The sequence below is a fragment of the Epithele typhae genome (assembly GCF_022376455.1).
Source record: "Epithele typhae strain CBS 203.58 chromosome Unknown BXZ73scaffold_85, whole genome shotgun sequence".
In the NCBI taxonomy this organism is placed as follows: Eukaryota; Fungi; Basidiomycota; class Agaricomycetes; order Polyporales; family Epitheliaceae; genus Epithele; species Epithele typhae.
This window is the reverse complement of record NW_025954276.1, coordinates 77827-105460: the sequence shown is the minus strand read 5'-3', so window position 1 is coordinate 105460 and position 27634 is coordinate 77827. Positions and strand designations below refer to the sequence as shown.

General features: G+C 59.8%; 16 protein-coding genes across 16 annotated transcripts; 8 read left to right on the top strand and 8 right to left on the bottom strand.

Annotated features, from left to right (window-relative positions):
- Window positions 1-270: 270 nt before the first annotated feature.
- Window positions 271-2063, bottom strand: BXZ73DRAFT_54800 (homocitrate synthase; the record flags this gene model as incomplete). The annotated part of the gene is made up of 6 exons (XM_048021224.1): window positions 271-465; window positions 528-1171; window positions 1230-1352; window positions 1406-1498; window positions 1558-1686; window positions 1865-2063. 6 exons carry the CDS (start codon window positions 2061-2063, stop codon window positions 271-273), a joined length of 1383 nt encoding a protein of 460 aa, XP_047872661.1.
- An 885-nt stretch (window positions 2064-2948) lies between these two features.
- On the top strand, window positions 2949-3411 carry BXZ73DRAFT_81618 (uncharacterized protein; the record flags this gene model as incomplete). The annotated part of the gene is made up of 3 exons (XM_048023535.1): window positions 2949-3016; window positions 3067-3159; window positions 3213-3411. The coding sequence occupies 3 exons, from the start codon at window positions 2949-2951 to the stop codon at window positions 3409-3411; spliced, it is 360 nt and encodes a 119-aa protein (XP_047872660.1).
- Window positions 3412-3833: 422 nt separating this feature from the next.
- BXZ73DRAFT_81617 (uncharacterized protein) lies at window positions 3834-5120 on the top strand (the record flags this gene model as incomplete). The annotated part of the gene is made up of 2 exons (XM_048023534.1): window positions 3834-4021; window positions 4103-5120. The coding sequence occupies 2 exons, from the start codon at window positions 3834-3836 to the stop codon at window positions 5118-5120; spliced, it is 1206 nt and encodes a 401-aa protein (XP_047872659.1).
- A 456-nt stretch (window positions 5121-5576) lies between these two features.
- Window positions 5577-6564, top strand: BXZ73DRAFT_54797 (phosphatidylethanolamine-binding protein; the record flags this gene model as incomplete). Its single annotated transcript, XM_048021222.1, has 4 exons — window positions 5577-5694; window positions 5758-5862; window positions 5921-6182; window positions 6270-6564. 4 exons carry the CDS (start codon window positions 5577-5579, stop codon window positions 6562-6564), a joined length of 780 nt encoding a protein of 259 aa, XP_047872658.1.
- A 154-nt stretch (window positions 6565-6718) lies between these two features.
- BXZ73DRAFT_106544 (uncharacterized protein) lies at window positions 6719-7913 on the bottom strand (the record flags this gene model as incomplete). The annotated part of the gene is made up of 3 exons (XM_048016648.1): window positions 6719-6930; window positions 6978-7694; window positions 7727-7913. 3 exons carry the CDS (start codon window positions 7911-7913, stop codon window positions 6719-6721), a joined length of 1116 nt encoding a protein of 371 aa, XP_047872657.1.
- Window positions 7914-8176: 263 nt separating this feature from the next.
- Window positions 8177-9445, top strand: BXZ73DRAFT_106543 (uncharacterized protein; the record flags this gene model as incomplete). Its single annotated transcript, XM_048016647.1, has 7 exons — window positions 8177-8443; window positions 8511-8545; window positions 8596-8607; window positions 8671-8694; window positions 8755-8884; window positions 8943-9232; window positions 9295-9445. 7 exons carry the CDS (start codon window positions 8177-8179, stop codon window positions 9443-9445), a joined length of 909 nt encoding a protein of 302 aa, XP_047872656.1.
- Window positions 9446-9726: 281 nt separating this feature from the next.
- Window positions 9727-10527, bottom strand: BXZ73DRAFT_54856 (uncharacterized protein; the record flags this gene model as incomplete). Its single annotated transcript, XM_048021232.1, has 6 exons — window positions 9727-9765; window positions 9820-9945; window positions 10008-10133; window positions 10188-10241; window positions 10303-10368; window positions 10435-10527. 6 exons carry the CDS (start codon window positions 10525-10527, stop codon window positions 9727-9729), a joined length of 504 nt encoding a protein of 167 aa, XP_047872655.1.
- Window positions 10528-12056: 1529 nt separating this feature from the next.
- Window positions 12057-13818, bottom strand: BXZ73DRAFT_92777 (TIP49 C-terminus-domain-containing protein; the record flags this gene model as incomplete). The annotated part of the gene is made up of 9 exons (XM_048026476.1): window positions 12057-12179; window positions 12227-12295; window positions 12347-12598; window positions 12652-12870; window positions 12932-13132; window positions 13186-13379; window positions 13435-13632; window positions 13688-13748; window positions 13816-13818. 9 exons carry the CDS (start codon window positions 13816-13818, stop codon window positions 12057-12059), a joined length of 1320 nt encoding a protein of 439 aa, XP_047872654.1.
- Window positions 13819-13957: 139 nt separating this feature from the next.
- Window positions 13958-15186, top strand: BXZ73DRAFT_54833 (mitochondrial ribosomal protein subunit L2; the record flags this gene model as incomplete). Its single annotated transcript, XM_048021230.1, has 2 exons — window positions 13958-14943; window positions 14994-15186. 2 exons carry the CDS (start codon window positions 13958-13960, stop codon window positions 15184-15186), a joined length of 1179 nt encoding a protein of 392 aa, XP_047872653.1.
- A 183-nt stretch (window positions 15187-15369) lies between these two features.
- BXZ73DRAFT_54787 (uncharacterized protein) lies at window positions 15370-15660 on the bottom strand (the record flags this gene model as incomplete). Its single annotated transcript, XM_048021221.1, has 1 exon — window positions 15370-15660. One exon carries the CDS (start codon window positions 15658-15660, stop codon window positions 15370-15372), a length of 291 nt encoding a protein of 96 aa, XP_047872652.1.
- A 347-nt stretch (window positions 15661-16007) lies between these two features.
- On the bottom strand, window positions 16008-16649 carry BXZ73DRAFT_54851 (ribosomal protein L21e-domain-containing protein; the record flags this gene model as incomplete). Its single annotated transcript, XM_048021231.1, has 4 exons — window positions 16008-16120; window positions 16178-16371; window positions 16423-16537; window positions 16589-16649. The coding sequence occupies 4 exons, from the start codon at window positions 16647-16649 to the stop codon at window positions 16008-16010; spliced, it is 483 nt and encodes a 160-aa protein (XP_047872651.1).
- A 425-nt stretch (window positions 16650-17074) lies between these two features.
- Window positions 17075-17755, top strand: BXZ73DRAFT_54870 (40S ribosomal protein S9; the record flags this gene model as incomplete). The annotated part of the gene is made up of 3 exons (XM_048021235.1): window positions 17075-17140; window positions 17203-17519; window positions 17578-17755. 3 exons carry the CDS (start codon window positions 17075-17077, stop codon window positions 17753-17755), a joined length of 561 nt encoding a protein of 186 aa, XP_047872650.1.
- A 463-nt stretch (window positions 17756-18218) lies between these two features.
- BXZ73DRAFT_92773 (glycoside hydrolase) lies at window positions 18219-20364 on the top strand (the record flags this gene model as incomplete). The annotated part of the gene is made up of 8 exons (XM_048026475.1): window positions 18219-19022; window positions 19043-19108; window positions 19162-19259; window positions 19285-19326; window positions 19362-19416; window positions 19440-19555; window positions 19579-19987; window positions 20044-20364. The coding sequence occupies 8 exons, from the start codon at window positions 18219-18221 to the stop codon at window positions 20362-20364; spliced, it is 1911 nt and encodes a 636-aa protein (XP_047872649.1).
- Window positions 20365-20775: 411 nt separating this feature from the next.
- On the bottom strand, window positions 20776-23003 carry BXZ73DRAFT_54798 (uncharacterized protein; the record flags this gene model as incomplete). The annotated part of the gene is made up of 6 exons (XM_048021223.1): window positions 20776-21161; window positions 21228-21380; window positions 21441-21869; window positions 21930-22102; window positions 22260-22430; window positions 22486-23003. The coding sequence occupies 6 exons, from the start codon at window positions 23001-23003 to the stop codon at window positions 20776-20778; spliced, it is 1830 nt and encodes a 609-aa protein (XP_047872648.1).
- Window positions 23004-23147: 144 nt separating this feature from the next.
- Window positions 23148-24946, bottom strand: BXZ73DRAFT_54818 (enolase; the record flags this gene model as incomplete). Its single annotated transcript, XM_048021227.1, has 7 exons — window positions 23148-23229; window positions 23289-23462; window positions 23519-23978; window positions 24030-24461; window positions 24519-24614; window positions 24801-24855; window positions 24917-24946. The coding sequence occupies 7 exons, from the start codon at window positions 24944-24946 to the stop codon at window positions 23148-23150; spliced, it is 1329 nt and encodes a 442-aa protein (XP_047872647.1).
- Window positions 24947-26342: 1396 nt separating this feature from the next.
- On the top strand, window positions 26343-27167 carry BXZ73DRAFT_54876 (uncharacterized protein; the record flags this gene model as incomplete). The annotated part of the gene is made up of 2 exons (XM_048021237.1): window positions 26343-26889; window positions 26998-27167. The coding sequence occupies 2 exons, from the start codon at window positions 26343-26345 to the stop codon at window positions 27165-27167; spliced, it is 717 nt and encodes a 238-aa protein (XP_047872646.1).
- Between the last annotated feature and the right edge of the window lie 467 nt (window positions 27168-27634).

Genomic DNA, 27634 nt, shown 5'->3' with positions numbered 1-27634 from the left:
TCGGGCGAGCTATGACTTGTTCATTACTCGCTCTCTACTCTACAGGATATTACTGACGCAGCTACAGCGCTGCCTTTTGCTTCAGCAAATCGTACATGCGTCCTCCGCCGTGTTCAAACAAATAAAGCCAAATGCAGCAGAATGGAATAAGGTGATGTACAGTCAGATATGGGAAATGCAACGGGGGTGGTGTAACACGGGTGAAACAAATGCATGGCCTTACGGCCTTTTGAGAAACGGAAAGCATGAGGACAGCCGCAGTAACGCGACTTAAGGCGAGGGGTCGCGGGTCACCGAGCCCTCCCTGTGCCTGCGCAGGAGGCGGTCGAGGGCCTCCTTCTGTCCGACCGCAAGCTCGCCTGACTGGATACCGGAGTGGTAGACTCGGAGGAGGGTGTCGACGTCATCCATGGACTGCGTGCGAACGTCCGCCAGCTCCTTGATCTTAGCCGTGACATCCTTGACCTGGACGAGGTAATCAGTCAAGATCGGGCCCGGATACAATACCACTACTCCGTATCACGTACCTCCTCGTCAGTCAGCTTCAGACCGAGCTGCTCCACACGGCTCTTGACCGCGTTCCAACCAGTCAGACGGTGGCCAATGGAGACGTAACGCGTCAGACCGAAGTCCTCGGGCTTGAGGATCTCGTACGTCGAAGGGTTGTTGAGGATCGCCTTGGCGTGAATACCAGCCTTGTGCGTGAAGGCGCAGTAGCCGGTGATGGGGTTCATGAACGGAACGTTGACCTCGACCGCCTCCGCGACCAAGTTCTCGATCTCGCGGAGCATTGGGAGGTTGTACTTGCCCTTGACGTAGTCGGGATCGGCCGCATACAGGCAGGCGACGAGGCCTCCGAGGGGAGTGATGCCGACGCGCTCGCCGATACCGAGGACGGAGGTGTCGATGTGGGTAGCACCGGCCTCCAGGGCACAGTACGCGTTTGCGATCGCCATTCCGGTGTCGTTGTGGAGGTGAATCTCGATGTCGCACGACACGACGCCACGCAGAGTGCGGACAAGGTCGTAGACTTGGCGAGGGTTGGCGCAGCCGACGGTGTCAGCAATGCCGACACGGTTGACACCGATGCGGTCCACGGTTTGGTAGATGGAAAGGAGGTCGACGAGGTCGGAGCGGAAAGAGTCTTCTGAAGAGAAGCGAACCTCGATGCCTGTCATTACGGTCAGAATCGCTGACCATGTTTCTGGAAGCTTGCAACCATGACTGACCCTTGCTCTTGACGTACTCGATGACCTCAATAGCGGTCTTGGTGATGTAAGCCATGTCCTTTCCGTGAGAGAATTCGCGGAGGAACGAGGAGGTGCCGATGACAACGTCGACACCATCGACACCTACATGCTTGCTTGAGCAACCTTTCTACTCCAAAACAGAGACGACTACATACCAGTCTCAACAGCTATCCGGGCATCATCCATATGACACCGGATGTGTGTGAGGATCTTGGCCTTGAGGCCGAGCTTGCAGATCTCCTCGCAATCTATCCCGCGAGCCTCGGAGTCAACAAGCGCCCGGTGGTGGAAAAAAGAGCGAACGAACCCTTCCTGGACTGCTCGGACGCAGCGGGGCTGGTAAGCTCGATGTACTCGACGCCGAACGCATCGAGGGCCTGGGCGATGGCGATCTTGGTCTTGGTGTCGAAGAACGCGTTCGCGAACTGCTCGCCCTCTGCGCCGCACGCGGGGAAGGAGATCAAGATCAGCGGCCGTCCGCACCGAGCCGGGATGCAGCGATCGTGCAGCGCGACACATGGGCGGCGAGACAGCCCATGCAAAGACGCCATCAAGCGCACCGGGGGCGTCCGCATGGCGTCGCGCATGTACGCAATGACGACACAGGTACTCACCGCGCAGGGTGCTCTCGATGATCTTGAAGTTGCGGACGTTGCTGAGGAAGTCGGCGGCGCGCGGCGCGTATGGGTTGAACGCGCGCTGCTGCTGCGCTCCGGCGCCGTTTGTCTCGCTGCGAGACTTGCCGTTGGGGGCAGCAGCGTGGCCGTTCGCCCCGTTGACGGAGGTCGCGCCGTTCATCGGGACCTGGACCATCTCGGAGTTCTCGACGGTCTGGGAGGCGCCGTTTTCACAGGGGCACATCTTGTGTTGTTTTGATGGTGGGTGCGAGAGGAGGTGCGCGTGGCGGATGGGGGAGGACGTGAGGGGGAGGAAAAGATGGAGGGAAGGTGCAGACGTTGCGGGGTTTTCAGGAAGTCCAAAAACTTGAATTGAGTCATTGGAAACGGATCATGTGACCAGATCTATCGAGCTTGGCATTCGGCCCGTAGTCTCTCATCGGCAGCACATCTGAACCGGTTCTGCTCTGGATCGATTTGATATAGTATGAAAGTAATCGTCCACAACGAGACGATTTTCATTCCCTTATTGCTACATTTCCTTCTCCGCATCGATCTCGCACGAGGACTGTAACAAGTTTGACGTATTCTCGTCAAGGAACAAGAGGTATACCAGTTGGAAGATGTTGTGCAAAGTCTTCGCAAAGTCGTAAAAGAGTAGCTGTTCACTGGCAGTTCGCAATTAGCCACATGATTGGCAGGCCATGGCAGATTTCACTGACACTCACCCATGTCTCCGCTTTTGGTGTCATCGACTCTGACAACATCATGTGAAGCCCGCGCGCAATGAAATTGACGACGAGCCTCGCATAACGCAGCCAGGAGCTACATGCATTACCAAAGTCGGGAAAACGAGTGAAGCATGCCAGTCAGACTGCTCAGAACGGATGCTCGGCAGATGCCGGACGACATGATCATATTTGCACTCCCAATCTGACGTCATCGAGCACCAACTCCTCAATTACTGACGTCGCGGCTCCTCGATACACGCTCTCCGCAGGACTACATAAAGGGCGTTCAGAATCCGCACTGTGCCATTCCCCTCACCCACCACCACATCATCGCCGCTTTCTACACCATCATGTCATCTGGCCACGCTATGCAGTCTAAGGTCGGCAACCCTCAAGTGTACTCGGATGGTGACCAAAGGTCTGTTCAGAGACTGGCAGCAATGGATCGTACACTTACGTTCTGTGCAGACCCACTATCGCCGACGAACGTGCAGAAGTCGAGCGAATGAAGTCCGAGATGGCCGCAGGGCAGAAGAACGCCCACGACATCCATGACCCCAAGTACGTTACGTCTCGCCTCCCTTTTCCCGCCGACGCCGACCGCGCGACTGTAGGGATAGCCGCAACTTGCACCAGCGTGCGCAGCAAGAAGAGATCCTCGAGCGCCAGCAGGAGCGTGAAGAGCGTGCGCGTACCGTTACCGATCCCCTTGAGCCCGCGACGAGCCACGGCAACAAGCCTTCACGCGGAGCGGAGATCGATGCGGAGCTTCAGCGGGAGGATGAAGAGATGCTCGCAAAGAAGGGGCGGTAGAAAGAAACGTCGCACCAGAAGTTTTGTGTATCGTTTCTAGCTAGTCATCGACTTCGAAGTCATCATCCGCTGCTTTGTGAATTTCACGAGCCGAAAGGAACGAATGCCTTTGGAGCACCTGCAAGTAGGAACAAGGGAAGGCACGCGGCGCCGACCGTTGTTCGTTGGAAGCATCTGCTTGCATCCCTTTCCGTATGTCGAATTCGCATTCAACAAGCGGGGATTGAGTCACGTGCCGACGCGTCGAGTCGCGATCAGGTGACGCGCGCGCGTTGTGTACTCGGCTGCGTTGATCAACTCCCAGCATAAATATCCGACGCGCGCGAAACGCGCCGTCCCCCTTCCGCGCACGCACCCCTCCCCCGGATGGTCCCCGCGACACCCCCCATACTCCTCCAGCTGTCCTCATCGTCAAGCGTAGAATGCACCGCCGCCCCCGCCCCGTTGCGCCCCAGTCCAACCGTTGTCGAACGCACTCCCGTCGACGGGGTGCCGCGTCGAACACGAAAGCGGTTTACGAGCATGCAGCTCATAGTATTGGAACATCTATACCACAAAGCGACACATCCCACCCGCGAGCAGCGCGAGGAGCCGCGAAGGAAGCAGACATGTGAGTGTGAGGCCCAAGCTCCAGGCGCGCGAGTCCGTCAGTGCTGCGCGCACACGAAATCTCTGCTAACGCACTCTGCAGTGACATTCGTTCCGTCACCGTATGGTTCCAGAACAAACGCCAAACCGACCGCCGCATCCACCGCCAGAACTCCGAGCCCGCACTCCCCAGCTCCTCACCCCCGCCGCCCTCGCTCCCGCCCTCCTCGCCGTTCTCCGACGCGCCGGGGAACACGATCACACCATCCGTCGCGCCCGCACGTTCCCGCGCTCCCTCCCCCACGACGACCCCTTCTGCCGCAAGCGTGAGCGCGACCCCGGGGCGAGGGCGACGCGCCGCCGCCGAAGCTCAGCCGCCAGCGCCCCGCGCGGCACCTATCCCTCGACAACATCGCCGCCCGCGCGGAACGCCCCGCCCTCGCCCCTCTCTCGCCCTGCGCCTCCCCCAGCACACCGTGAGCCCCGTGCACCCGCCGCAAGAGACTGCCCCGTCGCTAGGCTCGCACGCACCGTCGTCGTCCCCCGCGGGCCCGAAGACGCCGGAGAAGCTGCGCCGAGCGGGCGTGCGCGCCCTGTGGGAGAACATGCCGTCGAGCCCGCCCGAGGCGGACGAGCGGAGGGAGGGAGGGTCCGTGCCGTTCGGGAGGCGCATCACGCTAGAGTACGCGTGTGCGCGGGAGATGCTGGGCGGCGAGGGGCTGGGTCGGGTGAGGGTGCGCAGAGACCGGCCGCGGGGCCATCGACGTCGGCGAGAGAAGGAGAAGAACAAGGAGGGAGCGCGGAGGGAGAAACAGGCGGTGCAGACGACGGTGGTGGAGGCGCGGGAGGACGAAGAAGACGACGAGCGGGCCGTGCCGGGTGCCGAATCAGATGGCGACACAGACACAGAAGGCTTGACGGAGCCGCCCGTGACGCCTTCGAGCAACTTCGGGATGGGCGACCTATCCATGGACGAGTTGGACCTCGAGCTCGAGAAAGACGGCGAGTCGCCGATCATCACGCCCAAGGAGTTGAGGCAACTGGGACCAGTTGAAGTCATGGAAAACTCCGACCTCATGGACGTCGCATATGTTTTATGCGGCTTGAAACAGCGATGCTGAACCTGGACATGAAAAATTGGTCGGTCTAGGTTCTCCGCTCTCACATATGTTTATGATATTTCAAAGTCTTGCATAGGGCTATGTACCACTACTTTCTTACTTGGTCGCGACTGGAAAGCATACATCACCAGTTTATGCACGAGCGGAACCAACGGACATGCGCAGGCGGTAAACCTCAGATGCGGATGGCGTTATGTAAGCGTGGGCCCATCGTCGAGGCGGTGTCCGCCTTGGCTATGTCGGCTTCTTGGGACTTCATAGAATCGTGGGCGCCTCTTATTGCCAAGGCACCGCCCGGCATAGGTCGCCATGCGCTACAACCTGATATAAGTTCCAGCGTTGCCAGCGATGGAAACACCCACTCGCTTTCTTTCGCCCGGTCTTTGAGAGACCCCTTCTTCTTTCTTCGGAACTCGCTAGCGCTTTTCCATTAAACCATCTTCCGAAACGCCCGAGATGCGCGCCCACATTATTGCTGCTGCTGCCGCCATCTGGCTCGTCTCACCCGTCTGTGCGGGCTTGACGACCTCCGACGTCGAGAAAGCGTTCAAGCAAGCGAACATCATCCCTGATGGTCAGTGTCCCATGAAGTTTCCGCGACTGTTCCCGACACTGAGCCACCATCGTCATCTTGCAGAAATCCCGGACTTCACGCCCAAGGCTCTCCTCAACGTCGCCTACATTGACCCAGCCACAAAAAAATCGATCTCAATCACCCCAGGCAAGGCCATTTCCGTGAACCGTAAGCCACACCGCCTTTCGGAGCGCGCCGAAGCTCACCATCGTTGAACGCACCCCAGAGACGGCCGTGCGTCCGCAATACGCGGTGACGTCCTCACAGACCAACCTAGCCGGCCAGAGCTTCGTGCTCGTCATGTTCGACCCCGACGCCCCGACGCCGCAAAACAAGTCGCTCGCCCAGGTCCGGCATATGATCGCCCAGGTGCAGCTCAGCAGCGACACCAAGGCGCTCGCGTCCACCGCCGGCTCGCTCCTCACGAACACCTCCAAGGCGATCTCGGAGTACTTTGGGCCTGCACCCCCGGCCGGGAATGCCCACCGGTGAGCCCTCAGGCCTCAGGCCTCGGCGCTCGGCGCTGGGTGTCGGTGCGAAGATCGGTGTCCTGACCCCCGTGCTCCCACCCACAGGTACACCATACTGCTGTTCCAGGAGCCCGCGTCGTTCGCGTCGCAGGTCGGCGCGCTCGTCAACGCGTCGACGCCCGTCACGGGGTTCAACACGCGCAACTTTGCGCACACGCTCGGGCTCGGAGCGCCAGTGGCGGGCACGTTCTTCATGACGGGTCAGAACACCGCCAACGCTTCGCCCGACGGAACCGGGGCGTCGTCGAGTAAGACGAGCGGGTCTGGGCGCACGGTTGTGGGCGTCGTGGCCGCGACAATAGCGGCTTTCGTAGCTGGGTTTGGGATGGTTGCTTGGTGAGCATAGTGGTAGGCGATCGGTATGGTAAAGGTCTTTGTATATCGCCTATAGGGGTTGAAGTATGCGTGCGCTTCGTATCACACTGTAGGGATGATGGCCGTCAAAATCATGCCTGAGGCCCGTGATTCGAGAGATTAGTGAACATACACAGCGATTACAACCAGCCAATCCTGTAAAGCTTGTATCCGCCCTCGTCCGCCCTCCCTATGCCATCCTGCTTCCGCATCTCCTCAATTGATAAGATCGCCAGTACCGAGTCTCCACCCTTCGCGTCCGGCGTATGCGCAAAGACAGCGTCGACGGTATTGCTCATGCCTTCATGTCTCCCCGTCGGTCGAAGGGGTACGATGAGCCAGAACATCCCGCCTTCGGGCTGCGCCTCAGTCGGACGTCGTAAGAGCCGCTCGACGCACATCTTGATCCATAGGGCGTGATCCGGATGGTAGATGACGTCTGCGGCGAGAATGACGTCGAAGGGAGAGTTGAGGGAGCCGTGTACGCGGGGTGCTGCCAGTCGAGGAGGCGGACCTCCATCGGACAGGCTGTGGAGGAGGGGAAGTTGGTGGCGACGTTCCGGCGAAGGTTATCGAGCACCGATGGGTGGTAGTCTGTCGCGACGATGGTGGAGGGCGTGTCTGACAGATGGAGAAGCTTCGCCGCCGCGATGCTGAGCAGGCCGGTTCCCGCACCGAGTTCTAATAGCCGTAGAGGCCCGTCGGGCGCAAGGCCATACACGACGGGGTCCAGCGCCATGCGCTCCGCGAGGCGAATAGAGCTGCCCCAGCTCTGAAGGCCGACCGAGGTATGGTCGTCGCTGAGGAGCGGGGCATCATTCAGCTCGATGTGGATGGCCACCTCGGAGGCAGAGTTGCGGTGCACGTGGCGGGTGGGGAACGTGAACGTCCGTGTGAGCTCCTCTTCTTCGTCATCTCCGGCGAAGGACGAGAGGATGGAGGTCGCGGCGTCGACGACGGCCGCACGCGCCTCCGACTCCGCCTCAGAGCATTCGGGCGCGTAAGCCCACATGTCGGAGCGGGCGGCAAAGCTGGTGAGCCAGCGGATCGCGAACTCCCGTTCGAAGGAATCGGCACGGAGGACATCCACGTCGAAGGGTGCGTCTTCGTCGTCGTCTTCGCCGTCCGAGTTCTCCGCGGAGGCGTACCCGGATCGGGTACGGACATGTCGTGGACGAGGTGCTTGGGCAAGGCCTTGGGCTTGGGCAGGGCCGATAACGCCGGAGGGCAGTAAATGGAGCGCAGGTTATCCACGACTCCGGCCACTTGCTTTAATGACAGTGATGCGAGCTGCTTGAGGGGAGGGAGGGACGAGGTTGGCGGTGTAAGCGGCATGTTGTTGTATCGGATTGCGTGTAGATCTATGGTATCTTCTAGTCCCGGAGGTGATGCCCAAAGAAAAGCCTGAAGAAGTCGTCTATGGCGGATGGTTTCTATCGTCTATGAGGGGGCAGCGGAAGCAACCAAGGGTACTGATATGGACCCTTGGTTGCTAGAGCAGAAAAACCGGCATGGCTGAGGTGGGAGGTGGAGGGAAGAGACGAGATGAGAGCCTCCGGTCGGATGCTGGCAACTTGAAAACTTGAAACGTGCGCGACATGACTCCGGACATCGCCGGCCCGGCGAAAGTCCCATGGGCGGAGAGTCATGTGCATGACGAGCCCCTTGTCTCTCAAATCCCCATGCCCTCCCATCGTCGTCGCTCATATTCCAGAGACCGCTCTGGCTCTCCTGCCGACCGGTCGCGCTCAAGGTCGCCAGAGCGGCGTGTCCAGCTTCCGGATGGCGTTGACGAGATTTCCGAGTCCGACTACTTCCTCAAGAGCGACGAGTTCCGTTTGTGGCTGAAGGAAGAGAAGGGCAAGGTATGCATATACGCACCAGTACACCGCTTCCATGGGTACTCACACCCAAACATACTACGCTCCAAAGTACTTCGACGAACTCTCCAGTGACCGGGCACGAAAGTGAGTATCTTGAGTGGTGTCGCTACGGTTCCAACTAATGCTCGACCCAGATACTTCCGCAAGTTCGTGAAGGTGCCAGGACCCTTTGGACTTCGTGAAACTGTGTTGCTGACCCATTTGGTTAGGCTTGGAACAGAGGAAGCTCTCCAGTACGTGATCTCAAGCCCACGACCTACCTAGTGGCGCTGACGTCAGGCTGCCTCCCACAGAGTCCATATACAGCGGGGTCGAAAAAGCGCAAGCGGCGAGCCCCAAACCGCGTACAAGTGGTCGTTCGCATCCAAGACGTCGCGCGCAGACAACGAGGCCCTGCGCGCCGCACGCGAAGAAATCGACAGCGTGACGTGGAACCGCTCTAAGGCCTCCACCTCGGAGCCTCAGGCTCGGGATCTAGCAGACGCGTCATCATGGGCCCGACAATGCCCAGCGCGGCGGACCGGACGTTTGCCGGGAGGAGGCCGACGAGATGCACGCAGTGGAGCGCGACTTCAACCGCAAGCGGGAACGCAAGGAGGCGAAAGAGCGGGTCGAGGACATGGTGGGCCCGAAGGAGGTGGGACGTGCTGGGATGTTGGAGAAGAAGAAAGCGCAGAGGGAATCGGACAAGGCGTTCCGAGAGAAAGGCGATGATGGGCTCGCCGTGGACGACTCCACGCTGATGGGGGGCGGAGACAGTTTCCAGGCTCAGTGAGTATCGTTTTTCTCGTCGTGCGGATGGGCATGGACTGCAATGCTGAAGGCAATCGTAGGATTGCACGTCGAGACGCAGCGAGGAAACGGTTTGAAGACAAACGAGAAGAGAAGATGGCGAGCACTCGAGAGCGTACCGATGCCATCCGCCAGAAGGACAAGGCGACCATGGATATGTTCATGCAGATGGCAAGGGCGAAGTATGGCTGACGGAACTGCACGGTACTCGCTGCACGACGGTAAACTCGCGTCGAAGCCGCTACAACCTCAATAATAACCTCACTGCCTCCGTCGTGATCATGCAATGCTGTGTATTATTCATGACGATCTCGTATACTATGCCGGAATGAACCCAATAGATAACGTCAATAGATAGCTCTTGCCGGGATTCCCACGTAAAGTCCCGTCATGAGTGGAGTGGGGGGGGGGGGGGGGGGGGGGGGGGGGGGGGGGGGGCACGTAAAGTCCCGTCAATGAAGTGGAGCATGCTTTTACATCCACGCTCTGTCCTCAGGGTCAAGATATTCAGGCTGAGAACACGTCGTTAGTCGGAGGTTCACAACACTTCAGGACGGGTGCCTCACCTCTACACCGGATGTTGCAGGTGCTGGCTGCACCTGGGAGTTGCGGGTGGAGAATAAACGAAAACGCAATTTGTTTGAGACTTGCGGGACGGCTGCTCCCCAAGCAGTGTTCTCGTCAACGAGCAACTGCGTCTAGAGAGAAGCACACGTAAGGAAGAAAGTCCTAAGCCGATGAGGAGGAGGTGTACCTCTGACTGGGGAGCGAGGCATTCCTCGCAGGGGGCCCGTTTTGACTTTTTGCTGACGCGAGCGATGGTGTACTTTCCAGTACCCCATGCACTGTTGTCCGCATCGAGCATATACTCCTCGGTCTTCTGCGGACAAAGCTATTGAGCTCAGGATCCCCCGAGAGACGACATAACACATACGTATTCGTAGTCGTCTTCTTCGTTGATCAGGACGTCCTCGACGATGAAGTCGACCTGCACACGCGACCGAGACGTAAGACGCTGCGAAGTGCGGGGTAGCGGCAATCCTCCTCACCAATGTGCTGCGCTCGGACTGGGGCGTCGAGAGGGCGAACTCAGGGGTGTATTGGCCGTGCCGCTTCTGCGTGCGTCACGACTGAATGTGAGCGACGGATTGCCGGTGACGACAGCGGGGGCAGGAACGCACAGGCTTCAATGCCGCGCCAAACGCGGACACCTTGCTCCTCAACGACGACCGAAGTTGGTCCTTGTCAATGCTCGAAGCCTCCTTGGTGAACATCTGTGGACGGCCACATGAGCGCGGGGCCGACGTCGCGGACAAGGGGGACGGGCGCACCGTGAATGCTTCGGATAATACGCAGGTAGAGGTTCGGGTGATTTGGGCTGGGGTGCTGCTCTCCGTGCAGCGCACTGTAGGCTGATATACGACCTGCGCGCCCCCAGTGCCCGGCCCGGTTCCTCGCATCTGCCCCGGGCTGCCCGCGCACCCTCGGCGGCGGCAGGGCGCGCGCACATACAGTCGCGACAGGCGAGACGGTGGAAGCACGCGTGACCGCGTGCGCTGGAGGGTCGCGATGGCTGGGAATAGCATATCGGCCCGGGGAGAGAGGGCTCTCACCGCCGACACAGGTTCGGATAGGCCAAGAATACGTCTGGGATAATCTCGTCGAGATCTCGCACTTGTGGCTCCGAACGGCTGATGCGAGGGCTATGTGCGCGGGGTTTAACCTTCTCTCTGGGCGGGGCGGAGAAACCTGTTGAAGTGCATTCAGTGATGTCCAGGGATGCGGGCTCGGGCTCGAACCCCATGACTCGGTCCATTCACCCTACCGGACGTGCCATCTGACGTACGAACGTATAGATCCCGGTGGCACTGGTTCTGGAGCCGCCGGCTCGCGTATGGTCTGGGGGGTTTAGGCATGCGCGACCGTCCCGCATGACGACCTGGCTGCAGCGAGTGTGGGTATAAAGACCTCGTTCAGGATCGCGTCGTGATCCACGACCGCCACCGCGTCTGTTTCGTGCATGTGAGGTATGGTAGATGCTCTCCCGCGAACGCACCCTTCGGCTTTCGGACTCCCCTCTCGCAACAAAGACCCGACAGGAACGCTCGGTGGTACCCCATCGGGGTCATCGGCTCGCGTATGCGCCCCACTGACGGATATTCAGACGCGGGACGATGACCGACGCTGAAGGGGCGACATCGAGACATCGAGACGTGCGTACCTCACCCTCGAACACAATCTGCAGCGCGCGCCGGTAGGCCGAGTTATCCACTTGACGCACCCAGAGGATCCTCGACAGCGATGATGGACAGTAGCACCTACGGAAGCCAAGCGGAAGTCAGTAAGTGCATCACAACGTCGGCACCGGGGATACGATGGAGAAAGTGCTCGGCAGAGAGCAGCGTAGGCATAATTGGAAGGTTTTCAACGTAGAGTTCAACAGAAGCTGGACTCGAACCAGTACACAGGGTGGGGGAACTCCGGACGATGCACTCGCGGACGCCGCATGCCACAAGATGGACGTGAGCTTCCAATCATGCCGTGGAAGACGGCATGCACCCGAACAGGCACGGTCCGCAAGGTGACAGCTCGTGTGCACCGTCGCATAGGTCGAAAGCAAGACAGCAGTGATGACATTATACTATCTGTACAACCTCAGCCCTGGTATGCTTGAGGAGAAAAATGAGCGACATACCCAGTATGCTACATACGACAACACATCCGCAATCGAGGCTCGGCGCTCAACTCTGGTCCATGACGTCCTCGGCAGTCTTCGTTTTCCCAAACGGTGTCCCGCCCAGAGTCAAGTCGACGCCCTCTTCAGACACAAGCCGCTATCCTGCTCTTTCATCCACTGCAGACTACGCTTCTCGTCGTAGAAGTAATTGTACGCCCGTCTAATGTCGACATCTTCCACTGTTTCCGACTTGCGTTTCATCGCGAGCATTTGCGCGCAAGAATCAAGTTGAGCACGTAACGCAATGTTGTGTCCCGCCAGCCGTGTGAGGATTCCAGCGCATTCTCGCTCAGCGTTACGTCTTCCTCTTCACATCTGTGCGCATAGCGTTTGAGAGAAGCTCTGAGGTGAGAAACGTTCACAAACATACCGGATCTTGATGATTTGCGTGATATCCTCTGTGCATATGGCTGAGTGCTCACAATGAGCACGCGGTCGAGCAAGTCCGGAGGCAGACCATGAGGGCTTTGGAGGTTCGTCCCACGAATCTTCGCGACACCGCGATTCGATGCCATGATGACGAGAGGAGCGAGCTCGTTCTCGAGCGCCCTATTCAAGAATGAGAAACACTCGATGTCGAGCATGTGCACCTCGTCGATAAAGAGTACCTAATGGGGCAATGAGTGGGGAATGGAAAGGGAGTAAGATGGTCCACACTCACGCCCGTGATAATCTCAGCCTTGCCCTCTTCTCGCCACTCAGCCACCTTGGAATTGATCTGGTTGCGGAGTTCGGGTTTGATCTCGCCGGTATCCCCCGCAAAGAGGGCGAGGAACCCTTGCGTCCTGCTGTTGATAACATCGATCTCATGCAATGACACCGTGTGTACTACTTCCTTGCGCTTTTGGATCTCGCCTTCCGGGCATTGTACGAATTTGGTCTGGTTCGCAATATCGTCAACGGGCCGAGACTCAACTAAAGAAGCTAGAAGTGAGACGAACGTCTGCTCCCATAGCGTCGTAATCTCTTGAACGTGCGAAGGAACGGCCGAGCTTGGTGACTTTTCCAGAGGTCTTGTCTATTGCAATGACGTCGCCTGCCGTGACCTTCTCTTTGGACAAGGCGTCGATCATCTTGTTCCCCAGGTCGTAGATGGTCTCCATGTCGGTTGTTTTGATGGTAAGTTTTCCCGTCTTCGTGGCCTGTATGCGCGTTGTAGAGCGTGTAAGCAGGTAGAAGGCACTCTAAGACGCACCCCGGTCAGACTCCGGTCAATTTGAATCTCGACCACCTCTCCTTCAATGATCTCCGTCTCCTCTTTTATACGCACACCGATGCTTCGTCGAAATGCTTGAGTGAGAGCTTCGGTCTTGGACATGGACAACGAAAACACCTCGCTCGCCGCGATCATGGTGAAGGGGACGTCTGTGCCGAGAGTCTGCGCCATGCCTTTTCTCATGTAGTCATCAGAGACAGCTTTTCGCTATGAAAACATACAACCCACCTAGCGCAATGGCGGTTTTTCCAGTAGAAGGCGGTCCAGCAAAGAGCATGGCGCGCCCCGCGATCTGGCCTTCCTGAACCATCTTCAAAATCATACCTGCCGCTTTACGCGCCTTGGCTTGCCCAACAAGCCCCTGGGAGTTGTCTCGAGGTTCAAGCCGGTCATCCAGCCCGAGGCCGCGAATGTGCGAATGCGCACCTACGCGTTCGTTGGTTAGGGTCGTACCAGACGCGAGACGGTGGCTGGGACTCACCTATGCGCTCCATCTTCGTGATTTCCCGCAATTCCGCGGTGCCAGTGGATATTTGTGCGGCCTGCCATATCCCGGCGCGTTGTGAGTGATTTTAGAGCGTGAAAGGACGTGAATACACGAGCGCGTACCATGGTGAGGGGGAAAGAGGACGAAGACGCGCGGTGTTTGGGGCGGCAAACAGTCGCTCCCTTTTCGACCGCAACTCGACCGCGCGCTCTCCACCCACGCTGGCCAGCCTTCGTCGACGGCGGCGGCGACGAGCACCTCCCCATGTTTTCTTCGGCACGATGCCTCCTCCGGTCGTGTTTCTCCTCCCTTAACGTCGGCGCGTCGTCTTCTCTCCAGTCGGCGTCCTCTCTCCTCCCTCGTACCCTCCCTTCCGCTCGTCACTACGCGTCAGAGGCCTCCTCAGAGATTTCCGCGGCCCTCTCGCGAGACCCCAACGCCTTCAAGAAGTACAAGCCCGTTTCGCCAGGTATCCGTCACCTCAAGCGGCCCATCTACCCCCACCTCTACGAGGGCCGGCCCCTCCGCCAGCTCACCGTCCCGCTCCGCAAAAAGGGCGGGCGCAACAACACCGGCCGCATCACCACGCGTCATCGCGGCGGAGGGCACAAGCAGCGTCTCCGCCTGGTCGACTTCATGCGCAGCGAGCCCGGCAAGTGCGACGTCGTGCGCATCGAGTACGACCCCGGCCGCTCGGCGCACATCGCGCTCATCAAGAACCGCAACCCGGACCTGCCCGGAGAGAAGGTGTGGAGCTACATCCTCGCGCCCGACACCCTGCGTGCTGGCGACATTGTGGAAAGCTTCAGGGCGGGGATTCCGGACGGCATCGTGCCTGGCATGGACCTGAAGGAGCTCATGGGCGTGAACACGCAGGACAAGTCGTTGGTGTCCTCCAAGGCCCTCGCGCAGGGTCTCCTCCGCTCCGTCGTCATCAAGCCCGGCAATGTCGTTCCCCTCCGCCTCATCACCCCCGGCACCGTCATCCACAACATTGGTCTCAACCCTCAAGGCCCTGCCCGGCTCGTGCGTTCCGCTGGAACAATGGGCCAGCTCGTTCTGCACGAGGAGGGTGGCCGCTACGCGCACGTTCGTCTTCAGAGCGGCGAAATCCGCAAGATTCTGCTCGACTGCGTCGCGACGATCGGCAAGGTCAGCAACCCGCTGTGGAAGAACCGGAACCTGGGCAAGGCTGGTCGTGCTCGCTGGCTTGGTATCCGTCCTACTGTTCGTGGTATGGCGATGAACAGGTGAGCAACCGCTCGAATAGTTGTTGACCATGCATTTACGGGCGATATAGGTGCGATCACCCTCACGGAGGAGGTCGTGGAAAGTCGAAGGGTAACAAGCAGCCACGCTCCATCTGGGGCTGGATCGCGAAGGGTGTGCGCACGCGTAGACCTGGGCCGAAGGGCCCGAAGAACAGCAACAAGATGGTTGTTCGCGAGCGTCCTCGTGGTCGGGAGCAGGAGGGCAAGCTGATGAAGACATAGGCCGATCCTGCGGGAGGGCGCATGCCGTATATCGTACACTCCTCATACATCTAATGCATCTCTACAGTACTGCATCCCCCTCTTGAGCTGTCTTGTGCGTGTTGTCTGGGAGTCCATGTCTGTGACCAAGGTTGAAAGAGGATGCGCACGATCTGATTGACAATGATCCTCACCAAAACTGCATTATGCTTCTTCCTCGTCCTCGTCCTCTTCATCCTGGTCTTCTTCGTCCGCTTTCTTGGAACCTTTCGGCTCCTTGTTCTCCTCCTTGCCCACTGCGTCTCTCCACGCAGTGAGGTCTTCTCCTAGAGCGCTTTTTGCTTTCAATACGGCGGCCCTGAGTTCGTCATAGTAGGCTTTCTGGTCACTGGACGCGTCGGGCAAGGGGTACTGGAACGCGTTTGTGGGAGCGAGGGTGGTGGAGATATCCGATGGTGGGTTGAGCTTATAGGTGATCGAGAGTGTGAGTGCCATGGAAGAAGAGAGAGAGAGATAGAGAGTGCTTGAATCTTTCCAAGTCTTGATATCTAGCGTCGGCTATGAGCGCCAGTTGCGCCGACGCGCTCACGATTGACCGCACTCAGGGTCGCGACTGTATAGCTCAAGTCACGAACAAGCTAAGCTATATGAATATGTCGGATTGCGATTGGATTCGGGTTCGGACGCATATTTCCAGAGCCATTCGCGCAGGTGAGCAGCATTAGAGTACAATGTTTCCATGTTATGCGAGATGGTGGCATGGGCATACATAGAACATGATAGACAACGACAGCATGAACCTCATGACAGACACGGCAGGAAGAAGGGAGGTACGATGCGTTTTAGATGGTCGTCTCGTAGCGTACAGGCGTCATCGTCTGGGGCGCATTGTCCTTCGTAGAGATTGTTACTGCACCGCGGGGGAGGACGGGTTGACGCTTCAAGGTGACGCGCTCTTGAAACGCAGGACGCATGAGGAGAGAAATTGTGCTTAGGAAGATATGGGACTCACCGCCCTTCGCCTTCGCCGCAGCGTGCGCCTCGTGGTTGCTCTTGACACGGTCAAGGAACTCCTGCCTGCACTTCGAGTGCCGGATGTGCTCCACACGGATGTTGACGCGCTTCTCCATGTAGCGGTTGCCAACGACCTTGTAGACGATGATGCCGACGGCAGAGGGGGTGACGTTGTAAACAATACCAGTCCGGCTACAAAGACATCTGTAAGTAACGGGATCAAAAACACACCAGGATACTCACCCGTGGTAGTACTTGTGGGGCATACCCTTTTGCTGCGCAGCATTCGCCTTGATATCGACGATGTCGCCAATGCGGTAGTTGATGAGGTAGGTGGACAGCTTGATGGGGCCGTGCTCTGAGGGTGCCATGAGCGGGAGAGATTTTGGGTAAGATCAAAGGTCCGCACCCTTGAAGCCCCGCTTGAACATGTCGCGCGTACGCGCGCGGTAACCGAAGGAGTGCGGCATCTTGAGGACTGAAAGACAGTGAGTCTGAGGGGGTGGAGCACAGCGAGTAGGAGGCACTAACGTCGTCGGCGTTGCTGGTGTTGTCGCACTATGCCCACTGCCAGAATCTCGGTGGAGGGCGGCAGACGCCGGGTGGCTGCATGTACTGTACAGTTGTGGCTGAGCGCCCGAGCCTTGTGTGGCCGTGGGACGTACCCAGGACCACAAGACAGGCGCCAGGCGTCCATCGTATCCCCCGCCATCCTCAAGAAAAATGCCCAGGTAATGTGCTCGATATTCTGTGACCGATTGACACCGCGTTGACCGTTGTCTTCCAGGGCACCGCGGAACACAGCAAGACGTGAGCTTTCTGTTTCTTCAAGATCCACTTCGCGTGGAGGGATGCACCGTGCTGATCACAGCCGTGCCCCATTATCGTTTCGACGATGACTTCGCAGTTACAAGGTCCCCGTCGCCCCTTCACCGCGGCTCGTCTCGATGCGGAGCTGAAGGTGAGTGTTGTCTTCTTCGCTCGAGCTCTGTAGCATGGAGCAAACATGCTTTGCCTTCCCAGCTCGCCGGCGAGTACGGTCTGCGCAACAAGCGCGAGATCTGGCGCATTGGTCTCGTCCTCTCCAAGATTCGTCGTGCTGCTCGTGAGCTGCTCAAGCTCGACGACAAAGACCCGAAGCGTCTGTTCGAGGGTAACGCCTTGATCCGTCGTCTGGTCCGCATTGGTGTACTCGACGAGTCGCGTATGCGTCTCGATTACGTACTGTCCCTCAAGATCGAGGACTTCTTGGAGCGTCGTCTCCAGACTCAGGTCTTCAAGAGCGGCCTTGCCAAGTCCATCCACCACGCTCGTGTCCTCATTCGCCAGAGACATATCCGGTGCGTGCTGCTTCCGTTTCGTACTTCATGTGCGATTCTTATGCGCTGGTGGATGCAGCGTTGGCAAGCAGATTGTCAACGTTCCTTCCTTCGTCGTTCGTCTCGACTCCCAAAAGCACATCGACTTCGCGCTCACCTCGCCCTACGGTGGAGGCCGCCCCGGTCGCGTCAAGCGCAAGCGGATGGCCGCAGCCGCCAAGAAGGAGGAGGGTGGCGAGGAGGAGGACGAGGAGTAGACGAGCCAGCTCGTTACCCGTCAGTGTATGTCCAAATCTCATGTGGGTCCTACCTTTGTATGGCGACGTATGCAACATGTATGCGGCTAGCACGCTCCAAGCGAGACGAGTGTACTTGTACCCTGCGTACATCAGCATTGGGTGCCTCTGCGTGAACGTCATATCGGGTCCACCGTCCACTGAGTACTTAGGAAGTTGCTGAAACAGTTGAAACGTGCTCTTCCGAATTCCGAGTGACGCCCGTCCTTATCGACGTTTATATGGGCTTCGATTGAAACGACCACGTGGCCTCGGAAGCTCTCTTCCCTGCCTTCAAGCTTCAGTGTTCACCCGCCCTGCCGTTCGCCATAAAGACGGTCGCCAACATCTCAGCCATGGGCCCTCCCGCCGTTCAACGTCATCCAAAAGGTGAGCCTCGAAGATGCCTGCTGGATCTTGCTGATAGCTCGCGTTCAGGTGACGGATGCTTTCGTCATGGTACAGAGCCTACGCCTTCTGCAGCCTAAGTTTGCTGGCTGTAGTGTATGGAGCCATACTACAGCCGCAAATCCCATCAATTGCGTCGTTTTCCGAGGTGCAAGGCGAATTCAAACTGTCGCCCCTCGTCCAGGTCGTTGTGGATAGCGAATCTGCGGACCTTGGTTCTCCGTCACTCCTCGACTTCGCACAAACATTTCAACAAGACCTCAAGGAGGCAGCGCATTATGTGGTCGGTGCACCCGTGCGGACTTCTAAGAAGCCACCCACAACGCATTCGGTCCCGACTATCTATCTGAGTGTCGACCCTTCGCTGTCGTTCAGCCTCTACAACGGAGAACCAACGAACGAGGGGTACAACTTCGAGATCGACACCAACGTATACACTATCAGAGCCTCCGCCCCGATCGGAGTGTGGTGGGGTACACGCACCCTACTCCAGCAAGCAGCGCTGCAACTAGCCCAAGGTAGCAAGATGGTGTCGTTTCCTGCAGGAAAAGGATCCGACTCTCCGGGATGGGAAGTCCGAGGCTTCATGCTCGACGCTGGAAGACACTGGTTTGAGACGTCCTTCCTAGGTATATCTGCTGTATATGTTGTACGACTACGACTAACATGCATCAATCCCACAGCCGACCTCTGCATATATGCGTCGTTCTTCAAAATCAACGAGCTTCACCTTCACGCTTCCGACAACCTATGGAACCCGACTTCCTCTACGGCGCAGGCAACGAAGGTGGAGCACCTCTACGCCGCTGTGCGCTTCCAGCCCCCGCCCGACTCTCCCATCGTCGGCTCGTGCCACGCAAGAATGAGAGCTGGTCGGAAGCCGACTTCCGCGCCATGCAGGCGACCTGCGCCGCGTACGGCGTCGCCGTCATCCCCGAGATCGATACGCCCGGGCACTCCCTCGCGATCAACCAGTGGAGCCGGAGCTCATGGAAGACGGCGCACCCGACCACCTCAACCTCTCCCACCCCGACACCATCCCCACCGTCAAAGCGATCTGGGACGAGTTTCTCCCGTGGTTCACCGCGCCCGAAGTTCGATAGGCGCGACGAGTACGACGCCGCGCTCGCGAATGACTACATCGCGTTCGTGAACGACATGGCCGACCATATCCTTCCAGCTCGAACAAGTCGATCCGGGTTTGGGGCACGTACGAGCCGAGCACGACGCGCGCCGTCTCCGCGACGTAACCATCCAGCACTGGGACTTCCCCGGGGACTCCATTCCCGTCCAACTCCTCGCCGCCGGATACCGCGTCATCAACTCCGAGCAGGCCTTCCTCTATCTCGACGGCAAGACGTCCGATAGCGGCCAGTTCCCGCAGACGCTCGACGAAGACCTGCTGTGGACCTCCGGCTGGGCCCCAACATATTTTCGCTCACGGACCCGTCCAACAACACCGCGCCGGACGCCCCCGGGCTCCGAGGCTCGATCTTCGCGCTCTGGAGCGACTGGGGCAACAACGCGAGCACCGCGCTCGAGGCGTATTACCAGCTCTCGCGCTCGACCGCGCTCTTCGCCGAGAAAGCGTGGGCCGGCGCGGGCGTGCGGGCGTCGGCGCTCGACCGCGCGCAGTTCGCCGCCGCGTACCCGCCGCTGAACGCCGCCGCCCCGGGGCAGAACCTCAACCGGGTCGTCGCCCCAGCGCACGCGAACGTCGTGTTCGAGCACGCGGGGGAGGTCCCGGCCGGCGGACTCAGGATGGGCGTGCCGTCCGTCGGGCCCCCGTACACGCTCGCCTTCGGCGTGCGCGCCGACTCGGAGGCGGGCGCGACGGGCCCCGGGACGCTGTTCGCGGGGAGGACTCGAAGCTGCATGCGGCGAACCTGACGTTCGAGGCGACGGGGCAGCTGTACGCGCTCGGGCGGGTGCTCGTGCCGGGGCGGTGGACGGCGGTACGGTGCGGGCGACGCGCGAGCGGACGTGCGCGGTGGTGGACGACGAGGGGAGCGGTGCTGGTACACGCTCATGGAATCTGGGGGGAGTACATGGCGCTGGGCAACATGTCGTTCGCGGCGCCGAGCGCAGTGATCGGTGGCGGGGGCTTCCAGGGTAGGATCAAGGACGTGAAGCTCACGTTGGGAGGTAAGATGTGGATTGACGGTGTTCATAATGTACGATAGGGTATAAATACGACCAGGAATAACCAACAAGACGAGACAGGAGGGGGCGTACGACCACGTAGCTACTGACGGATGCTTACACGTACAGTCATGCGAGACACTTCCGGCCCTCTACAGTACAGATCTGGAGTAGGTAACGGGTCAGTTTATGTCGGCTTTATGTTTGGGTATGCGTAACGGAGCGTTCAACGATAGCAACAAAACAAGACGAGAAAACGAGATGGAGGGCATAGATGTGTACCTCAGATTCCTATCTTGCGACTCGGTACCTGATTAGACCTTCCTGCGCTGCCTGGGCGGATGATCCGTGGTGGACGACTGGTCGCTGTGGTTCCCGCTGTCCCGTTCGACTGCACGGCCGCGCCCTCATCGCCCGAAACTCGGCCCCTGCGCTACGTACCCCCACCGGCCTCAAGGGAGTGGGTAACGGCGGGCGGCGGGGTGGCCGCGCCTCTTCCCTCCGCGGCTCGTCTCGTCGACGGTCCGGTTCTCGACGGTCTTGTGGGGGCCTTGCGCGGTCGGGCTCCCGCCGGTCAGGCTCTCGACGATCCGGTTCCCGGCGCTCGCGACGCGGAGGCTCTCGCCGTCGTACGGCGGGTCCCGCCGGTCATAGCGCGGCGGTTCACCGCGGCGGTCGTCGTACTGTTGCATGCGCGGCGGGGGAGGCGGGAGGCCGGCGCCATTGTGCATCGAGCGCTGCACCGCGATCTGCTGCTGTGAGAGCTGGACGTCCTTGAGCTTGCGCGAAAGCCGGCCGGAGGAGACGACGTCCTTCAGGAGCGCGCGTGTTGCAGGGTCTGTGGAAACGCGGGATATATGCGGTCAGCGCGCAAGAACTTGAGCAAGTCGAGAGAAAGGGGGACGGACCGAGGCCGAGACGCCGAGGATGGTCCCGAGGATGTTGGGAGGTGCAGTCCCGTCCGGGGACAGCGCGTACGTGCTGAGCCTCTTGTACGACCTCGCGAACAGCGCGCGGATGCGCCGAATCTTGCTCGTCGGGCGCCCGATGTCGTTGTCTGTGCGCACTTCGCTCAGCCCCAAAAGCTCACCGGCGCGCGCGAAACGACAGCGCTCACCAGGGTTCAGCATGCACTCGATCGCGAGCATGTGCGGATCCCTCTTGCTCAGCCATCCCTTCCCCTCCTTCGTTAGGAGCTTCCCCTCGCGGACGCTGACGACGCTCGTCTCGTACTCGAACTCCTCCGCGTAGTAGCGCAGGAAGTCGAGGAAGAGCCCGCCGAGCGCCCGGCTCTCGAGCGGCTTCGCGAACGCTTCCGGGGGGCGTTTGCCCGGGTTGAGGCGGAGGAAGTGGATCGCGAGACAGAAAAGCCCGTACGAGCTCAAACCTGAGCTGCTCGCCGAGTTGAGCGAGTGCCGGGAGAGGAGCGCTTTGAGGGTCAGGATGAGGAAGCGGAGCGCGGGGTGCGCGTCCAAGTGCGCACGAAGCACGGGCACGGCCTTGATCCCGTCTGTGGCGTTCAGGCTGATGTCGATCTTGAGCGAACCTGGGTACGATGGGCGTCAGTCACAGGCCGCGCTGCGTCGCGAGAAGGGAGGAGACCCACCGAGGTCGGGCGCGGTCTGGAAGGAGATGACGGGCACGCGCGCGCGGTGGATGACCTGGACAAAGGTGTCCGTGATTTGGGTGCGACGCATGAGCGCCGCGAGCTGGAACAGCGCGCGCTTCCGGCCGTCCTCATCGTTCCCGAGCGGGGTCGTGATCACCAGGTCGGTGTCGCTGCAGGCCGGAGCAGCATGCGAGAAGCAGAGAAGCGGTCAGTGATGTGATCCGTCAGGAAGCCAAACGCCACGTGAGGGTAACAATACGTTCGAGGAGCGGAAATAAGGGTGGAGGGGTCACTAGGGGGACCAAGGGAAAGCACAAGGACACTCACGCATCAGGAAGATAGAGGTCCTGGGCGACGCTCCCAAAGGTGTCGACAGTGCCCATGGGGAACCGGCCGCGGACAACGTCGGAGACTTGGGCGATGACTACTGCGCGTGCATGCCGCTCGTCGGGCGTGGGTGTCATATACTTGAAGAAGGCCGCGAGTTCGTCGTGCAGCCTTGTGAACGGGGAAGTGAGGGGATGATGGAGCAACCACGATGAAGCATACGCACCTCTGTTCCACAGACTCGTACGGATTCTGCAGACCGTCAAGCCACGGAACGCTATACACCTCGTCGCCATCGTCGTCGTCGTCCTCCTCCCTCACACTCGCCGTGACCGCATCCGTGGCCGCGTCTCCATTAGCACCGGTTTTGGTGTCGTCGTTCGCATTCGTCCCGCTCGCAATGCGCTTGCGTTTCGGACGGTTATTCTTCCTGGGGTATCTTACGGACTTGTATTTAGAGGGGTCGCCGCTTTGTGCAGGGGAGACCGACGACAAGGTAATGGCCGGGCGGGGGATGTTGCTGGGGCCGGCGGCGACGAGCACGCTCGGATCCCTGGGCAGCTCAAGGGTCAGGCTGCATCGAGTGCGACTGGCCGAGACTGGCTCACATCGTTGGTGCAGCCTCACAGAGGGGAGCAGAGAGGTGGAGGGGCGCAGCAGGCGTGGCAGGAAGAGGGTGGCGGGATGTATGCAGGCGAGATGTCCTGGCGAGATCCCCAACACCCGGGCGCTTAGCGCTCCCATTAGTATTGCCTCATTCAGGACGCGGTCACGGGACCTACGCGACGCGACGGAGAACCAGAACTGCGATGGACAATGGACATTGCGAAGTGATACATTCTAAGCACGATGACTTCTCCAGCATACACCACAACTGTACAGGTCATTTTACTTCTTGAGCAGCGCAGGCGCCTCAGGACCCGCAGAGAGACCCTTGTCGCCAGCGTAGACACCGTTGCCAAGCTCCTCCCTGTCCAGCAGCCTCGATCAACAGAACGCTCCAAGGGATGTTGGCAGAAATAAACGTACTCGATGCGGAGGAGAGCGTTGTACTTTGCGACACGCTCCGAGCGCGCGGGCGCACCGGTCTTGATCTGGCCGACGCCGAGGGCGACGACGAGGTCAGCAATGACCGTGTTCTCGGTCTCACCGCTGCGGTGGGAGACCATAACACCCCAGCCATCCGACTGCGCGAGCTGAGCACTGCACACACTCTGACGTCAGTCACAACGCAAATCGTAGCAGGTGTGCCAACTCACGCCTGGATAGACTCCGAGATCGTGCCAATCTGGTTGACCTTGAGGAGGAGACCGTTGCAAGCCTTCTTCTCGATCGCGGTCTTGATACGGAGAGGGTTCGTAACCGTCAGGTCATCACCAACGATCTGGATGCCGCTCTGCTTGGTGAAGTGGGTCCAAGCCTCCCAGTCGTCCTGGTCGAAGGGGTCCTCGATCGAGACGATCGGGTACTTCTTGATATAGCCGAGGTACAGATCCGCGAGCTCGACACCAGAGATCCACTTGGTCGGGTCCGAGTTGGGGTTCTTGAAGTCGAGGTCATACTTGCCCTCCTTGTAGAACTCGGAAGAGGCGACATCGAGGGCAATCTTGATCTTGCCCTCGTAACCGGCCTTCTTGATGGCCTCAGAGAGGAGCTCAAGCGATTCCTCGGCGCCAGAGACGTTAGGGGCGAAGCCACCCTCGTCACCGACGTTGACGGCTGTGCACTTCATCAGCGGGCGCCTCCGATCATCTATGATGTCATACGTACCATCAATACCGTATTTTGCACTGATGACCTTCTTCAGCGTGTGGTAGGTCTCCGAACCGATCTTCATGGCCTCAGTGAAGGTGGTCGCACCGGTGGGGAGGAGCATGAACTCCTGGAACGCGAGCTTGTTACCAGCGTGCGAGCCACCGTTGATGACGTTGAAAGCAGGGCAGGGCAGGGTGAAGGGGGGCTTGACACCAGCGAGGTCAGCGAGGTGCTGGTAGAGGGGAACACCCTTCTCCGCGGCACCAGCCTCAGCGACGGCGATGGAGACACCGAGGATGGCGTTGGCACCGAGTTTGCCCTTGTTGGCGGTACCATCGAGCTTGATGAGGAAGTCGTCAATCTCCTTCTGCGCAGTCACGGCGAGCCCAGACTTGAGGAGTTCGGGGGCGATGGTGTCGTTGACGTTGGCAACGGCCTTGAGGACACCTGTGCATCGTGGAGGTGAACGCCAAGGGAAACGGCGCAGTGATAGAAGATACTCACCCTTGCCGACGTAGGCGCCCTTGTCGCCGTCACGAAGCTCGACGGCCTCGTGGATACCAGTGGAGGCACCAGAGGGGACCGCCGCGCGGAAACGACCTACAAGCGCATTAGTTCCACTGATCTATGCGCGAGGGACGTAGACGGAGGGGGGACGAGTGCTCGGCAATAGCGCGGTCGATGCGTTTTGGGCGATGCGACTGTATGCGCGCGCGCGCGCGCGCGACGAAAGCCTCCGCTCGCGGCCCAGGCCACGCAAAAAGACCTGAAGCGAAATGCGCGTACCTTTCGCGGTGTAGAGGTCGACCTCGACAGTCGGGTTGCCGCGAGAGTCGAAGATCTAAGAGGCATCCAGGTGTTATCGAGGGCATACCGCACGCATAGAGAGATGCGAGGCGTACCTGGCGGGCGTGGACCTTGGTAATGGACATATCGATGGTAGAGAGGAGAGGAGGATGAGGCGAGTCGCGGCCGCGCGCGTTCTTCTACTGGGCCTCCTTCCCACGATGGCTCAGGCTAGATTGGGCGCTTATCTTGACCGATCCGGATCGCGAAATCGAGGCCGCGCCAGCCGTTGCCCGTCGTCCGTCGGCCCACGTCCGGCTTGCCTCGCTTTCTCTCGACCCATCTTCTTCCTGCGCTGGGTCTGCCGCCGCCGGTCTCGTATGAGCACCCCGCATCCTATTGCATGCATCGGCCTAGGAGAGGGCTGCGCAGAATGCCGAATACCGGAGGATCATGCATCAATGGTGCGTTGGTGACCTCACTTGAGCAACCTGCAACGACTCGGATGGAGGAAGCGTCCTTGAGTTGTTCTCATTCTTTGGGAACTCTCGTCTGATCCTGCTTACCGGGAAGTGCTTCGCTCTGGGTATTCGTTGTGAGGTCCAAGGACGGATACACTACCGCCAAGAAACGCGCAGGCCTGTTGAACGGTCAACGATGTCGGTCCATGCGAAATTCCTCACCTAGCATTGAACACCATGAATCATGGCCCATCATAGAATATTCGCGGTTTCGTTTCCATGGGTGGAAAGCTTCGAAGGCTGGTCGGATGTACTCAGGCGCGTCGGGACTCGGGAGCGACAGCTATTCCGCCGACCCGACATTTTGAAGGGACCAAGTACGCTCTGTTCCAGTCTAGAGTCGATCGTTCGATTGTGGACTACGGGTCAAGACGAGTAGTGAGTCAAGTCTCATGTCGAGATAAGACCTAGATGCAGCACCGTGCTTACTTGTAACTCCGCAGTCTCCGCAGAGGCGTCCCACACGCCGCCACAAGACTCGCTACATTGGCGACGACAGAGAGCATGCGGGAGGCAGCCATCCCGAGAGAGCCAATCGGGCGGCGCAGGTTCCTGGCGCGAGAGCACACCAACCCATACTGGGCGTCCGCCGCCGCCGACGGCGGGCGCACATGGGTCGCCAGATACGGCAGGGTGCGTCATACGGGGTTATACCCTCCGCGTTCAATGCGCGTCCATTGCCACTTGGGCGAACGTGCTCACGCTTCGGTGCGGGTGGGGGCCAGGAACGACATAGCAAGTCCCGGTTCCACCTCGGACGCCTGTCCTGCCCCCAGCGCGCTCCACCCACACAGGGAGGCGGTGATCCTGCTCACCCAGACAAGATGGTTGCCTCCGCCGCCGGAACGCCTCCTCCGCTCCCTTATCTTCCCCGCTCGACTAAGGACCTCCCCTTGCTCCTCAACCACCACCACCACCACCACCACCTCTACCCAACCCATCTGCACCTGCTCTGTCCAGGACCTTCGCATTGTACTCATACCCATCCACATCGATACCTTACTCTCGTCATCTAATCGTCATGCCCGTGTTCACGACCCCCTCCTCCCTCCGCTTCCGCCGCGCCGCGCGCCCGACCATCCTCACAACCCCCGTGCCCACCTCCTCAGAGCCCACGCCCGCTCCTGAAGCTCCCACCACACCTCTGTCACTCTCGCAGACCGCCGCCCTCCCCGCACCCGCCGAACCCGACTCTGTGCCCGCCGACGGTGTCACGCCAGAGAACGCGAGCGTCGCGCTCAAGGCCCAGCGCGCGTTCGAGCGCGAGCGGCACCGCACGCACCAGCGCAAGGCCCGCGCCCGCCACGAGCTCGAGCGTTCGGAGGGGCACGTCGCTCCCTGCGAACACTGCCGCGAGGTATCTGGGGGCAAGGACGCGGCGCGCGCACGCAAGCACGCACACACGCACGCGGCCCAGGACGCGGCGTGCCGGAGCCCCGTTGAGGACATCGTCGCGGACGTCGTCGAGCGCGAGGCGCAGGCGCGCAGCGGGCGGGTGGCGCCAGCGGCGGAACAGCTCCGGCTGGGGGCGTTCCCGGTGAAGCCTGCAAAGGCGCGGAAGACGAAGGGTGAGTGTCTCGTCAGTCTCCATTCCTCCCTTCCCCTTGGCGATGGCCGTCTCGCTATCTCGCCGGCGGTCGAGATAAGAGCTGACGCGCCTGCCTCTTCCCGTACAGCGGGCGAATTCGAGCTCGTCCCCGGCATGCCGGTCGTCATCGCTCTCGACGACCACCTCGCGGCCGACGCCGAGCTCGACGAGCCGTGGGAGCACATCTCCGCCGACGAGCTCGACGAGAAGCGCGTCCTCCCGCCGTCGTACGCCACCGTCGTCGCCAACGCGGCCTGAAGCGGCTTGAGATGCTGTACTACTACTAGACCCGGACTCGATTGGAGCGGACTTGGATGCGGACACTCACCGGAGACCCCGCGTGGAGGGCGGTCTCGGCCCCCGAGCGGACGCTGTCGATGACGCTGCGCAGTCCGGATGATACCTCCCCTTCCGTGCCTCCACCTCGCCTTGTAACTTATCAGGATTGCTTCGGACAGAAGCTGCGCATATAACCCGACCCGTCCCACCTCATCGTACCATTACCGTGATATCCACGCACGTACATAACATAACCGACTTCATCTGTAGATGCTTGTACTACTACTATCCGCTTTCGGAGCTGCCACCTTGCTACTATAACGTTCCTTGACCGGCCTGGCTTACACTCGTTACTCACCCAACTCACTTCGGTCCTACTAAGTAGCACCTCACCATGCGACCATGTACCCTTAGCGAGATAATTCCATGTACGCTTGTATGCTGCC